Source organism: Cololabis saira, chromosome 15, assembly GCF_033807715.1.
Source record: "Cololabis saira isolate AMF1-May2022 chromosome 15, fColSai1.1, whole genome shotgun sequence".
In the NCBI taxonomy this organism is placed as follows: Eukaryota; Metazoa; Chordata; class Actinopteri; order Beloniformes; family Belonidae; genus Cololabis; species Cololabis saira.
This window is the reverse complement of record NC_084601.1, coordinates 21,799,084-21,814,444: the sequence shown is the minus strand read 5'-3', so window position 1 is coordinate 21,814,444 and position 15,361 is coordinate 21,799,084. Positions and strand designations below refer to the sequence as shown.

Below are 15,361 nucleotides of genomic sequence, written 5' to 3'. Positions count from 1 at the left end.
TTACACAGTTACATCTTTTATTTAACAAGAAACTAAATATACAAGGCCAGATAAAAGTACTGAAAAAGACAAAAAGGAAACGTCTTTGGTTCCTTCTTATGGTCAATGAACTCGGGGTACAATGAATCCGTCCAACTGGACAACGGAAGAGATTAAGTTTCCATTAACATTTCATTCGTCATCATTTGATCAATGCTACGAGTTGGTTAGTAGAGAAGAAATGGATATGTTTGGAAATGACACATCTGAGAAGTCAAGTATTTCACTAAGAAGTTGAATTTCCCCAGTTACCCACTTGGCTCAGTCACTGCACCTTTTAAAAAGCATCTGGGAGATGCAAACGTTTATGTTCAAAGTCAATAAAAGTAGCTCAACAAAAAAAAAAAATGATCCAAACTTAACCTCCACTCCAAAAAACAAAAACATTCGGCTGTGAGAAGCACTGTAAAAAAATAGTCAGCATTTCTATGCAGGAAAGTGTTACAGTGAAGATACATTCTCGGGTAAGTGCTTGTCAGTTCAAACTGCCACAGAAAAAAACCAAGACACAAGCGTTGCATAGAGGTACTTGAACATTCTCTTGTTAAACCCTAATTACAAACTGCTATTCCCAAGATTAGGAGGACACAATCACTACTGGATGTTTAAGACACATCTCACACACACAAATGCACAGAGTTAAATGTTTTTAAGTGGTCATTAAACAAAGTTTTAAACAAATTTAATCAATAAGCCAAAAATAACTGATCTCAACGACATGTCAGAACAAAGGATTGGTCATCAGAGTAAACCCACTCTAAATCATCTAATGTGGAAAAAAAACAAAAATAATTTGAACATTTAATGTGTGCAGGAAAAAAAAAAAAGAACCATCCTTCAATAATTATGTTAAAACTTACTTTACTTATATTTGTTGTTACTAGCTACAGAAACTGAAGAGGCTTTTAGTGACAGAAGCCTTTCCAATACTGGGAATGAGAGTAGCGCACGCACACATACACACACACTAACTTGTGTCATCCCATGTAACTCAGTAAAACCTTATCTAACTTACTTGAATATAAATTATCTTGTGTTTTAAAGGGTTAAATGAATCACTGAACTCTAATTACAGCAGCAAATCAGGTTACTGCAAATATTGTCAAATGCTTAACAATACTAAAACCTTACAATGTGCATGTACATATACTTAGATTGCTGTTTTTTTATGTTTTAAAGTCTGCAGAGGATACTGGGAGACCACAAGTTAACCATTCAGCTAAAAAGTCCCTCAGATATTCCGAACAAATGAACGTGTAACAATCGTATCTTCTTCCAGACCAGTGTGGAACATCAGCTTCTCCCGGCGGAGGAGTAGTGGCTTGTGGGCTGGTGGCTTATATTTTGGTAGGTTGATGCTGGAGGTGGAGGAGGGGAGTGTGAGCAGCTCAGCCTCATTGCTGCGCGGGGACGGGCAGAGGCTTGGCCTCTTCTAGTAGGCCGTCTTTGTCCGGGTGGGGCTCACAGTGGCAGGGGTGGGGACAGGTGGAGCTGTCTGGGCTGGGGCAGGTGCCGGGCTCCAGCCCCGAGTCTGTAGGCGGTGGAGAGGGGGAGTCAGTCCCGGGGTCGGGGGTGGGGGTGGGGGCGACCGCGGAGCCACCGGGTTCCCCGCTCAGGGTCTGGACCTTCTTGTTCAAGTCATTTCGTTCAACTTTCAACGCTCGCCGTAACTTCTCCAGCCTCTGGACTTTACCCTGAAGGGCTTCAAACTCGCAATCCCGCACGGCTTTCTGTAGACACACAAATACAAGGTGTGAAGACTTTGTTTAGATGCTGGCAGTTTAAGTAAAGTCAGTTCAACATTTACAAACCTAACTTAGAGATCACATTGAAGTTTCTCAAGATTATCTCAACTGTTTTTTATCTTACTGAATCAAACACATCAGACTCGGCCTCTGTGCAGAGATGCTGGCAGCACTAGATAACTTCAGGGACTATTTTGAGCCTGATTTTGAGCCTGACTTGTGCCTTGCAGCAGTCATGGGTAGGGATGTCCCGATCATGTTCTTTCAGACTTGACTGAAATCGGACGTTGCATCCCGATTAGGGATCGGATATCTAATTTATTCTCATTATTTTAATCAGTGCATCAAACAGACTATGGAAAAAATGCTAAACAACCAGTGTATCAACAAACAATGGGTCTACATAATTTTGCACGACAACACTGCTAATATGAAGAAAGCTATGGGAGAGGTGGGGGTGCGGAGTGTGGGCCTTGTCACGTAAAGTGAGTTAAATAAAGTTGTTTGTTTGTGGTGGGTCTGTTACAGCGGAGGTAAATGAATAAAACTTAAGTTACAACGGTGACTGAAACCCAAATGATGCGTCTGTGTCGTCTTCCTGAGCTGAGCGTTCAGAAAAACGCCACAGGCTGCGTCACGCATTGTTGCCGACTTTGCGTGCACGAGGGCTTGCTTTCTCAACGCAGCGTGACGGACACCCTGCTACTGCGAGGAAGATCGTGGGTCCTTCAAACACAAACATTTTACTCTTTAAGCCAGAAAAGGACAGTAAGAAGTAAGAGTAAAGTCTAAAGAGCACATTAGTGGCCTTACTTTAGGACACTGTTGCACCTTTATTTGCTTATCTGTGCCTGTAAACTAATAAGTTGAAAAACAAGTCAAATAAAGTCAAATTTATATTTAAATTTGCACTATCATTACTTGATTGTTCAAACTACCTCGAAGAGCTGCTCTGTTTAAATGCTAAATAAGGTGAATACAAATAGTGGACAACCTGGATGTGTTTATTTTTAATTTGTTCATTTTTTTAATTTGTTATGAAAGTATCGGATCAGGACTCAGTATCGGTAGATACTCAGAATCAAATGACGCAGAATCAGAGCCAAAAAAAACTGATCGGGAGATCCCTAGTCATGAGGTCATGGGCTGTTCTGAAGTTGCTGCAACCCGCTACTTTCCCAAATAATCCTAAATTGTGAGGCGTCAATAAGATTAGTGTGCCGTTTCTCAATCAAGTCTACAATGTCCCATGTTTATATAATTTCCCATCTGGGGTTAAAGTATTACTGAACTGAAATTTAAAGTGGCTAAGATTTGAAAATAATCAAATACGTATTAAGTCTTGGTGAAACATTGTGTCCCAAGAAATCTCATTTTTGATCTTGATCTTTGATCAAATGTTTTGCACTTTGGTCAGTGAACATAGCGGAAGGAGTCCGTCTCCTCCAGGGACCAAAGCTGCTTGATTTTTGTCCGTTCTTTGAGCCGTTTTAGCAACACAAGAGCTGACGACCAGAGAGAGCAGCTGCTGCTTTACCTCCTCCGCCATCTCCAGCAGGGCCTTGTTGCTGCTCTCCCACCTTGAGCGATACATCGCCGTCTCCTTCTCCAGCTTTTTGATTTTTTTAGTCATCTGTGATCACAGAGGAGAAAAAAACAAAAACAGTTTGAGCAGGCAATCAAAGCAATGTCCTTCATGTTTCACCCCAACAGAAACACGTCACCTTCTCCATCTCCTGTTTGAATGTAGTGAAGACTTCGTTGCTCTTGGACAAGGTGGTCTGAAACTCTTCAAACTTCTCTGTGTACAGCGACAGCTGAGAAAATAATGCAACAAAGGTTTCAACGTGCAACACAGATACAGTCCAACAAACCAACAATAAACACATTCAGCTGAACGTGGAGAGTAAAATCTTAAGAAACCTGCTGTTTGAGGTGAACTTCCTGCTGCTTCATCAGCTCACACATCCTCTGAGACTCTACGGCTTCCTTTAGCAGCTGCAGAGAGAACAGAAGTGCTTGTTAGATTTGTGCAACAACAGGACAAATGTCTTGGTGCATCTATGATACAGATATTTACAAAGTCTTTCTCTCTCTCGTGCCGCTCCTCCGACTCCTTCAGCAGCTCCTGTGCCTGATGCAGCTTCGCATCCACCAGCTGTTGCTGCAGGTCTTTATGCTTCACCACTTTGTCGATGTGCTAGTGGGGTCCAAAAAAGTCAAGAAAATGAGAACGCACATCTTTTAAGGAGAAAACGGAAGAAAGAAAAGGCTCCCACTCACCTCCTCGCGCAGTTTGTACTGTTCGTAGAGTTTCTTGAGTTTTTCTGCCAGGTCTGCGTTCTCTTGTCGAAGGCTGGCGTTTCTCTCGTTGTGCTGCTCCATCTGAGTCTGGATGTCGTTCAGCGTCACCTGGAAATGAGAAGTCACCTCCTTCCTTTTCTCCTCCTCCAGCCGCGTTCTTTGGATTCCTTCCTCCTGCAGAGACAATTACAGCGTTCAGACACAAATCCACTGGCAAATAGTGGCCGTTTGCAACACAGCAGAAGAAAGAAAATGTGACCGTTCAAACACATCATCAAATACCATTAAAATAACACGAGCCACCATTCAGACTCCTACACCCCAACACTTCTGAGCTCTCCTTGTGAGTTCCATGTGGAACTCATGTAAGGGATAATGCCCGAGCAGGTGTACATTATCAGAAATATATGGACGACGCGGGGACGTGAACCGCCTGACGCGAAGCGGAGGACGGTGTGCCTCTGCGAAGTGTACACCTCGAAGGGCATTATCCCGCTTATACCACAGTCACTTACCAAAAAACATAAATATTAAATAAGTTACTCATGCTTTAATGTGTTTTCAGTTGAAATCATTAGTTTTATAACAAGCCACAGCTGAGCGGACTATTTAACCTCTCGTCTGCAGCCGTTGGAACCTGGTAAGTTACAAAGTTTTTTAACAAGCCATAACTCAGTTTCCTTGGTAACAGGAGATATTCTAGTCCGCTCAGCTCCGCTATTTTCTTTTCTTTCCTCTTCTGCATCCCAGTCATCAAAACGGTTAAATTCACCAAATAAATCAAAAGAAATTACAAAATCACTCATGTCGCCGTCCTGCGGCTCTTCTTCTCTGAATCTCCGTTGCCATGGTTACCACCTGGCAGTTGATCCAGCGCAATGATATTAAAAGTTTTCAGGCAATTTGACCGAACTTGTTTTCTAGTAGTGTAGGTTATAATTGATAACCTCCACCTGCCGGCCAATCAGAATAGAGTATTCACACAGACCGTGGTATAAATCTAAATATATCCAGCTCTCTCATTCGCTCCTGATTCTGTGTTGATCACCGCTGATTCTCCCTTTATGAGAGGTTAGCTGCTCTCAAGTTCATATTAACTTAGGTTGATAATTTCAGTAAACAGCTCTGCGTCTTCACATAGTCACGGGAAAAAGCTCAGAGAGAAGTGACTGTGATTTAAAAAGACATTGTTATGGTATGTTGTATGACCTTGAGTGTCCGGTTGTGTCTTTGCAGCTCCCTGCAGAGGCTTTCCAGCTTGCTGCGGGCCAGGATGGCCTTGCTGTGCTCGTTCCTCAGGTTGTCTTTCTCCTGAACCATCTGGTTCTGCTTCTTCTGCAGCACCTTCATCTGTTTCTGAGTGTTACGGTTCTCTTCCAACTGGAAAACAAACACACCATTTCCATCACATACACGTTATGAAATCAACACACTGAACTGTTTTACAGGTACAACAGTTAGTCCATGAATCGACAAAATTGTTGCCTACGAATTTAATTGTTGACTTTTTTTTGTAATAAAATGGGCAGAGTGAGGCGTCACCCTCACTTTCTATCTCTGCTCAGAGTTGCACATGATGCTCAATAAGAAAACAGCGCCAGGGAAACCATACGGTGGCAGCTGATGAAACGCTACGATGACTGGCAGTAAAGTTGTTTAAGATGTATTTTTGAATGAAGTGTCCATCTTTCATGTTTTTAATTTATGATAAGCAAACCATTTAAACAACCTCAAAAAAATTAAAAGCTGAGAGCTAAATAAGAGCCATTTAATAAATGAGGTCCATAATCCAATTAGTACACTAATCAATAATAATAATTTTAATAGTCGATGACTAATTAACTATCAGAGTAGTCGTTAGTTAGTAAGTTAGCAAGTAAAGATTGGTTTTATCAGGTGAACACAGATAAACAGTCTGCCTGGAAAAGCTGCTCCTAAACAGCACTCTATAACCCGTGGAAATGACGGAAAATAGGTGGGATCAGATTCCTGTTTAGAGTGACGGATGATAAAATAAGAGAATAGCTCTATCCCGACCAGCTTTCCATATGTTCTAAGAAGATCAAAGCCAATTTTACTGACAGAGTCTGAGCTCAAACCATCACCAACCTAGGGGTCAAAGTGGATGCAGCTCTCAAGCTTGACAGCCAGATCAGGGCGGTTGTCAAGTCTAGTTTTTATCACTTGCGGCAGCTGGCTAAAATAAAGCCAATTCTTTCAAGACAGCAGCTTGAAACAGTAATACATGCCTTTGTCACCACTAGACTGGACTACTGCAACGCCCTTTATGTGGGGGTTAGTGCTTCTTCCATCTCCCGTCTTCAGATGGTCCAAAATGCTGCAGCACGCCTTTTAACTGGCACTCGCAAATATGAGCACATTTCCCCCATTTTAGCCTCCCTCCACTGGCTGCCCATACAGTCTCGGATTCATTTTAAAATTCTTTTATTTGCTTTTAAATCCTTGAATGGTCTTGCCCCGCCGTACCTCTCTGAGCTCCTACACCCTTATTCCCCCAGTCGCTCTCTCAGGTCAGCTGATCAGCTGATCAGCTGCTCCTGAGAGAGCCTAAAACTAAGAGGAAGCTCAAAGGGGACCGCGCCTTCGCTGTTGCAGCTCCAAAACTTTGGAACAACCTGCCTCAGCAAATCAAACAGGCCTCCTCTCTGTCTGTTTTTAAATCTCTTCTTAAAACCCACCTTTTCTCCTTGGCTTTTAACACCTAGCAAGACAGTTGTGCTTATTTTATCCTTTTTAGTATTTTATTCTTTTATCTTCTATTTTATCATTTTTATTGACTTAACTTATCATGGTTGTTTTATTTATGTGCCCTGTGTCATGGTGTGTTGTCTTTTATTTGCCTGTCCAGCACTTTGGACCATGTTGGTGTTTTTAAAGTGCTTTATAAATAAAGTTGTATTGTATTGTATTCAAAGAAGTTGAATGAACTTCTCACCAGTTCGGCGTACTTGGTGCAAAGGCCTCCAAGCTTTTCCTCGGGGGTGCTCAGTGTGTTGAGGGTCTGCATGAGGAGGGTGATTTCTTTACCTAAACCAAACAAGCAGAAACAGAAGTAAAGACTATCCGTTACACGATGGAAAACAATGTCCAATGACATTGATCGGACATCTCCAACTAATCCTAGTTCATCTAAACAAATTAATTAAAAAAAACAAAAAACGTTCTACATAAAATGACAATGTGCATGATAATCAACACAAGACTGAAAAAATGCCTCAAGAGAGCGACACAGAGGGTGATAAAGTTTCTACCCTGCCCTGCAGAGGTCTTGGCAGCAGGTTCCAATACATTCGACTCCTTCTTACCCAGACCTTTCACTTTTTTCTTCTCCTGAATCTTCTTCTGCTCTCTCTCTGCCTTGTTTTGACTGCTGTTAATTTTGCCCGCCGCCGACTTGTCATCCTCCTTCTCACTGGTCAGCCCATTCAGCACAAGGCTGTGCGACTGGCCATTGAGCAAGGCACTGGCGGCACCCGAGACTGATTCCCGACAGTAGGTGCTGAGGATGTCCTCCAGCTGCCGACTGAGCTCCTCGGCCATGTCGCACTGAGACAGCGCAGCCTCTGCAACCAGACACAGAGGAGAAAAGAGCTGAATCTCACAGCGTTCGTTTCCGCAGTGAAACAAGGCAAGAGCAGCATTTCTTTCTGCGTTCTTCTACGTACAGTACTAAACCATCTGACTCCAAATAAAGGCTGTGGGACTCCAGTAAACTGAACCGCTGCGGTTCTCTTAATGTTTCACAAAGGCCAGACGTAAGTGGCGCAGGACCACATCAGCGTGATTACACGCAGCATGCCAGCGCTGCAGAATCATCTGAAACGCAGGAGCATCCTTAGTAAGAGCAGCATGTTCCATGTTGCCAGCTCACGCTCACAGAGTCCGCCCTTCCTTTGTTACCGCAGACAGACAATGAAATGTTACATTCTGCGGCTGTGCGTTTTACACAGCAAAGGGGAGTGAAAGTGTCACAGAGTCAGATCAAACTGGCTGTGTGAATAAGGGCTTCTAACTTTCCAACTGCGATCTTCAGGCCATGTTGCAGGCGCCGACCTGTGATTATCCAAACATGTAGATTGGGATTAATCCTTTCCTAACAAAGCAATTTTTTGAGATTCCCTCCTGAAAATGACTTGGATAATTTAAAATGAGTAAACCTCTAAAACTACAAGGTCTGTTTGAATAAATGTGGTATCAAAATAAGGTTACACATGTGAGATTCCAGCAGAAGTGTAAAAATAAAAACATGAAAATGGAGCACAGCAAAGATGAAAAAATATATACATGCAGTCTAAACAAAATATTGCACCTGCAGGGCAAATCTCAATATCCTATATTTAAATCCATTCCATAACATGATATTGTATAACGGCTTTTAGGGAGGTTTCTAAATGCTGACCATCCATTTGATGACTTTACATCGTAAAAGGTTTTTCAAAGACAAACGTATAACACATTCTCACATTGAAACCCAAAGTTTCAAGTCCCAGATTACCCGCCGCAACTCAAGCAAGACTCCTCAAGGTTTTATTAAAACTGTAGACACATTGTCTGACTCTTGACCATGAAATTGCTTGTAAAATCATTATTTTAAGGTTTGAATAGGAAAGTTTAGACAGGCTTTCCAACATGGCCCTTTTGGCACACATTGGTTCCACTTTTTTTTCTAAACTACAAACCCTATTTTATTTGATATACACACACACATTTGTTGGTGCCTTTCCATTAAAGAAAGAAAACACCCACAATGGTCACTGAAATAACTCATTAATAATAATTCACTGAACATTTTCTGATTGCTTTTGAAATTGTGGTTCAACAGTATCATTTAAAAAAAAAGACCTGTGAAACTGGCCTGAAAAAATTAGTTTAACCCTTAGTACCATAAAAAAGATTGAAAATACGCCCTGCCCACCGCCCAGATTTAACTAAGCAAATAGGTACAAGCCTTCCAGTGAATATTTACTGCACTGACAACTATATTTTCAACAAGTAATTGAACTCTAACTGATGCAGTGAGCAGCTTCTCATGGCTTAAACAGCCACGTAAGAAGACATGTCCTGTGGTTGTGTGCAGGGTAAGAAGAGAGGCCCTGTGGGAGCAGTGCTAAGATTGCGGTAATTGGTCGGGTCTAGGTTAAGCAAACCCATGTGCCCAAAGAATGATGTCAGCCAACTACTTGAATATATTGAATGACCAGTTTATGCCAATAACGGATTTTTTTTTCTTCCCTGATGGCACAAACCCAGTCCAAGATGACAATGCTGGATTCATAAGGATCAAATTGTTAAAGAGTGGTTCAAGAGACAACATTTCCACACATGGATTGGCTACCACAGAGGTCTGATCTTAGCCCCATTGAAAATCTGTGGGGATGTGCCGTTTGTGTACATAATGTTCTGTTTATGTTAAAAATGGCTTGAATGATTTCTGTGTCATCCATTTCAGTATCAGGGTGTTTGTTAAGAAGAAGTTAAACATCACGTTTCAATCTCTGTTACAAGCTCTACCTTGAGCAATTACCAACACCTGTGATAACCCAGGACGTGAATTAGAGACAAAACCAAATGGTTCTGATTAGTGTTGTCCTGATCGATCGATCGGGCCTGATCACGGCATTTTCAAAACAACGGTATCAGCCAAAAAAGTATTGGGACATAGCTAGTTATTAATATATATTAAATCGTTTTATATATTGTTGCATTTAATGTCACTTCCAGCCGGCGTCACTTCCGGCTCTCCCTCTACATGTTTGAATTGTGAAATTTTATATATGTTCATGTTACATTAAGCTGCTGCTATTTCCATGCCATTCAGAATGTTGCACTAAGGTTTAACCCAAAAAAGTATTTTAATTTTCTTGTGTTTGTGAGTTTGACTGGATGTCATTCAACTACCTTCTTTGAAGTTAAATTTATTTATTTTTGTTATCGCACTATTCTGCACTTTTTGTTTTAGTTTACAATTTCATGTTTTTACATTTTGTGGCACCAGTGCTGATAAGCTTTGTTGAAATATATGTCCATGTTGTTCTCCAATGGACAATTAAAGAAACTTGGGATAATTTGAGCTTTAGTCCTCTTTTTTTTTTTTTTTTATTCATTGCCAAAATGTATCTGGTCGGAAAAAAAGTATCGGAAATGTATCGGGAGCCAAAGAAAGTGATCGGATCGGGAAAAATCGGGACAGCCCTAGTTCTGTTGTAAAAGAGATGGTCTACGGAGCTTAAAGAAGAGTACCTTGCCCTCCTGCCTCGTGGCCTTCTGGGGGCGTATCTGTCTGTGTGCTGGGGGATTCAGACTCTTTGGGGCTGCTGCTGTCTGAGGCGTCTTTGGCCGCTCCGGCTGAAGACACAGGTCCATCTGCAGGTGCAGCAGCCTCCATCCCTCCATCTGCAGGTGCAGCAGCCTCCATCCCTCCATCAGCAGGTGCAGCAGCCTCCATCCCTCCATCAGCAGGTGCAGCAGCCTCCACCCCTCCATCTGCAGGTGCAGCAGCCTCCGTCCCTCCATCTACGGGTGCAGCAGCCTCCACCCCTTCATCAGCAGGTGCAGCAGCCTCCATCCCTCCATCTGCAGGTGCAGCAGCCTCCATCCCTCCATCTGCAGGTGCAGCAGCCTCCATCCCTCCATCTGCAGGTGCAGCAGCCTCCATCCCTCCATCTACGGGTGCAGCAGCCTCCATCCCTCCATCTGCAGGTGCAGCAGCCTCCATCCCTCCATCTACGGGTGCAGCAGCCTCCACCCCTCCTTCTGCAGGTGCAGCAGCCTCCACCCCTCCATCAGCAGGTGCAGCAGCCTCCACCCCTCCATCTGCAGGTGCAGCAGCCTCCATCCCTCCTTCTGCAGGTGCAGCAGCCTCGCTGCCCGGTGGGGCGAGCTCTTCCGTGTCTTGTTTTTTCATATCTGGTACTTGAAACAAGTAATAAAACATTAAAAAAAAATAAAATTACAATTCTGTGATGTTGGGTTTACAATGAAAGCACCGAGCTGCAGTCAAAAACTCATATTTACAGGGAAATGCAAATACTTTGCAAGATTTTTTGCTGCCGTTTAGAAAAAAACTGCACGTAACGGCTTTAAATAACGTCCTTTTACACTAAGTCCAGTTAGTTGGCACCTGACTACATGTTATACGTCAATAATTGGTCCTTCTGCAGATTCTGCATGTTTAGGTTAATCTCAATCGTCACCAGTCCACCTGTCTGCTAACCGTCGTTAGCCGCTACACACAGATAAAACGTCCTTAACGTCATTAACTAACCCCTGTTAGCACGTTTACGAGGCATAAAATAGCCTGTAAAGAGGGAGATTAAACGTGTGAAACTTTTTAAAGGCCTACCTTCCCAGTCAGCAGCTTGTTTACCTCAGTGTTCGGGCTGAAAGAGCTAACTGCAGCGTGAGGCTGGTTACTACAACTCACTTCCGGTCACGTGGTGACGCGGCCGGGGAGGTTTGTCGCCCTCTGCTGAATAAGTAAAGCATCGACTCCTTGTGGTGGATACTTTTTTGATTGTTTACAGCGAAGATGTAAAAATTTAATTAAAATAAAAACTTCAACGAAGTCTTTAGTTTTATATAAAAAAAAAAAAATGATTGCATGAATGCCCTTTAAAAGAATCACAAACAAATGAGATCTATGCGTTGGTGTAAATTTCAACGGAGTCAGTCCTTCCTGACTCAAGAGAGACTGATTTTGAATAACAAGACATGTCCATTATGCAAAATTTGACAATTTCCCAAGGCATATCAGATGTGACAGTTAAATGAGTTAGAAAACCATTTTTCTTAAGGAAATAAGTTTTCATTTAAGAGAGAATGTATTTTATTTACGAATGTGTTACTTGAGTGCATAAAACCACCTTTAAAAAATAAAAAAAATCCTATGTTCTCTTTATAAGTACTGTAAATTACATCTTGTTTTATGGCTGCCTTTAAAAGCAGGTTTATATGCACTGGAAATCAGTTAAATTTTCTAGGGGGTTTAATCTTGTGCTTCAACTTTGCTTATGATTTATCTTATTGGTATGTCCCTTCCATGTAGTCAGACCATTTAGTTCTTCTAAAGATGTTTGATGAGCTTTCAAACGAGGACGGTTATTAAGATGGAATAGAGTCTTTTTTTTAATTTTTTTTTAAATGTTTTTATCCCGTTTTTTTTCCCATTTTTACCACCCCGTGCTCCTACCTAAGCTACAGTCCTGGGCATTGCCATCCTCTACCAACCCCGGGAGGGCCCTGCACTGAGCTCAGGTCTCCTCCTTAACCTGAGGAGTGAACAGGCCGCTTCTTTTCACCAGACAGGTTGGGGATTCTCTGACCGGACGTAGCGCGTGGAAGGATCACGTTATTCCGGCCGGATCCTCCCCACCCCATCTGGCGCCCCGGTTGGCCAGAGGGGGCATGTGTAGCCCAGGACTGTGTGCATGTTTTTGTGAGAGTAGCTCACATTGCTACCCAAGGGAACATGGGGAGAACATACAAACTCCACACAGAAAGATCCTTTCGCCAACCCCACCCAGGGTGTGGGCGCTGAAGTCATGGGGGAACTAACACGCACTTCAGCACCCACAGCGTCCCCCGGCGGGAATCGAACCCAGGACCTTCTTGCTGTCACATTTTTAAGAGTGCATTTTTCATTGGGTTCATGTAGTTAAAATCTAAAAGCTCCAGGTATCCATGCGTAATGGAGTTCTAGAGAGGTTCTTCAAGAGGGATGTTTAGATGGTCTTTCTTAAGTCGCACATTTGAGCATATGTTTGCAATTGAGGTTTTTCAGAACCTTGGACAGCACAGTAGCTTATTGGTTAGCAATGTGGCCGCAGCAAGAAGGCAAGAAGGTTCCTAGTTAGATTCCCAGGCCCGGCAGGAGTTTGCATGTTCTCCTCGTCCAAAAACATCTATCTTAGGTTGATTGATCATTGGAAATTGCCCGTAGGTGTGTGCGCAAGCGTGCATGGTTGTCTGTCTCTATATGTGGCCCTGTGATAGACTGGTGGGCTGTCCAGGGTGAGCCCCTGCCTCTGGCCTGTGATGAGCTGGGATAGGCTCCAGCAGACCCCTGTGACCCTGCAGAGGATAAAACCGGTATAGAAAATGAATGTATAAACTATAAACTGTGTTTTATTTGATATTCTGTATTTGTCACTAAATGTATTAACTGATTTTAAATATATGGTAATATTTTTGGCTTTGCTTGAATCAGTTAGCCTCTTCAGTATGTGCACCACTGCACCACCCCGTGTTCCCTGGGTAGCGAATGTGAGCTACCCTCACAAAAACATGCAGCATTCCTGGGCTGTACATCGGCCAATGAGGTGGGGAGGATCTGGCCGGAATAACGTGATCTTTCCACGTCCGGCCGGAGAAGCCCCTCCATGTCTGGTGAAAAGAAGCGAGAGTTAAGAAGGAGACCTGAGCTCAGTGCAGGGCCCCCCGGGGTTGGTAGAGGGAGAGCAATGCCCAGGACTGACTTAGGTAGGAGCACTGGGTGATAAAAATGGGGGAAAAATATATTTAAAAAGTGTTTTTAGGTATCAACCAATGTTTCCAAGATGTCAACTCAGTATTCCTACTTGGGTAAGGTTTTATCAGTAACAAAAATGGTCAGAGATCGAACATCATTTTATTTTTTCCACAGTTTCTTGTATATAGTTTTGCTAAAATATGATATATAATAGCTTTGCATGCAGTATTGCATTGCAGTATTTAGTCTTAGGAGACTTTCAGAGGCGGTGCATGGCTGGACTGTCCAGATTACACATTGCACTGTTTTGTAATAGGGGGTCTGAAAGTAATTTTGCTTTTCACAGTGAATGATTACCAACAGAGGTGAGACATTACAAAATCTGACTGGTCCAACTGGTCTCTAACCACACTATCATCGTAACTCGTGTTAAATAGTGCATAATCATGTGTAAATCTTGTAAATCTTACCTGAAAACCGTAGGGAGGAAAAAAACAGGGCAAGATGTTTGTGATATTTGTTCACAACACAAACAGAAAAAGAAAAGCCCAAGAGTATGGGTAACGGCAGAGATTAGCACGTGTTGAGTAGCAGATTGTTTGCTGTACAGATGAAGTTAAGGGGAATTACAAAAAAATGTCATGTAAAAGTAGCTGCTTGCTGTAATTCAGTGTGGGGCTTCTACTCACCTCCTCTTGCTTCATGAATTTCCACTTCGGCATTCCCATCCTTATGCTGAACTCCCCCCAGTGACAGTTGCTTGAATAAGGATTGCAGCACCGGCTCCAGATACCTGACTGTTTAATATCCATCAGCTGTTTGCAATGGCTTGGTGATGAGTTGCCAAGCATCTTTGAAAAATCTTTAAGTTGTTCACACATAATGATCAAGTCCTGACTCATGGCTTCAAACACTCCTAACTAACTTGGGGAAAAAAGCTTTTAGTTTCTCTGCACCCTCTGCGCGGAATACCCTCCAACTTGAACTGAAAATGCCTGAACTTGTTTCTTTTGAAGCCTTTCGCTCACTTCTTAAAAACCGACCTCGAGAATCCTTTCGGCAGTGCCTGCGTTCTTAAATTCTAAATTATTTCTGAAGTTGCTTTTTACATATTACTGTCACCGCTATTGCACTTTATTTGCTAAACAGTTTGCACTCTCATTTTAATGTTTATTTCGTGATTGCTGTTATTTGTGTGTGGACGTGTGCTGCTGCCTTCCTTGGCCAGGTCACCCTTGGAAAAGAGGTCTTGACCTCAATGGGTCTTTTTATCTGGTTAAATAAAGGTGAAATAAAACTCCATGATACACGACCTTCCTAAAGTTGAAGAAAAATAAAATTCCCCATGAGAGGCTAATCAGATTACTCTTGCTGTTTACCTCTTCTTAACTTTAAATACCTACCTAAACATGATTCTCCCTAAAGAAATTCTCTGTGCTTGAGTCTGTCCCCCTAACAATCCTTTCCTTCTCTAAAAGTGACAGACCTGAGTATATACTAACGTTACCCACTGATAGCTCTGTAGTCAAAAGACCTCTCTCTGTTGGACTGGCATCCACGTTTATATGCATAACTTAATTATTTTGAACGATTCTTCCTTGAAAATAACTTTTCCCAGATATTTCCAGGTCAGAGACTACTTCAATAAAGAAATCAAACAAATATTGAATTCAACTTGATTAATATATTTACTGACGCATATAAGGATAAAGACAGAAAACATCTAATATCACAAATTTATAAAAGATTACAAAGTTCCAAAAACCACTCCACTTTCCAGGTTAAG

The 15,361-nt window shown here is 42.3% G+C and overlaps 1 protein-coding gene across 2 annotated transcripts; it reads right to left on the bottom strand.

Annotated features, from left to right (window-relative positions):
• Nucleotides 1–11,018, bottom strand: txlna (taxilin alpha). Of its 2 annotated transcripts, XM_061741076.1 has the most exons (10): nucleotides 10,350–11,018; nucleotides 7,415–7,672; nucleotides 7,045–7,136; nucleotides 5,298–5,468; nucleotides 4,068–4,262; nucleotides 3,865–3,984; nucleotides 3,708–3,782; nucleotides 3,509–3,601; nucleotides 3,322–3,417; nucleotides 1–1,769 (listed from the first exon to the last, which is right to left on the bottom strand). In XM_061741076.1, the coding sequence occupies exons 1-10, from the start codon at nucleotides 11,011–11,013 to the stop codon at nucleotides 1,434–1,436; spliced, it is 2,100 nt and encodes a 699-aa protein (XP_061597060.1). In that variant the 5' UTR covers nucleotides 11,014–11,018; the 3' UTR covers nucleotides 1–1,433. The 2 variants fall into 2 exon arrangements, with proteins under 2 accessions (XP_061597060.1, XP_061597061.1); XM_061741077.1 differs by lacking the exon at nucleotides 7,415–7,672.
• Between the last annotated feature and the right edge of the window lie 4,343 nt (nucleotides 11,019–15,361).

Coding starts and splice junctions, on each gene's coding strand:
- txlna (XM_061741076.1), bottom strand. CDS start 11,013: ATGAAAAAACAAGACACGGAAGAGCTCGCCCCACCGGGCAGCGAGGCT. Junction 7,137..7,414: donor GAAAAAAGTGAAAGGTCTGG/GTAAGAAGGAGT, acceptor TGTTTGGTTTAG/GTAAAGAAATCACCCTCCTC. Junction 3,985..4,067: donor AGTACAAACTGCGCGAGGAG/GTGAGTGGGAGC, acceptor GGACCCCACTAG/CACATCGACAAAGTGGTGAA.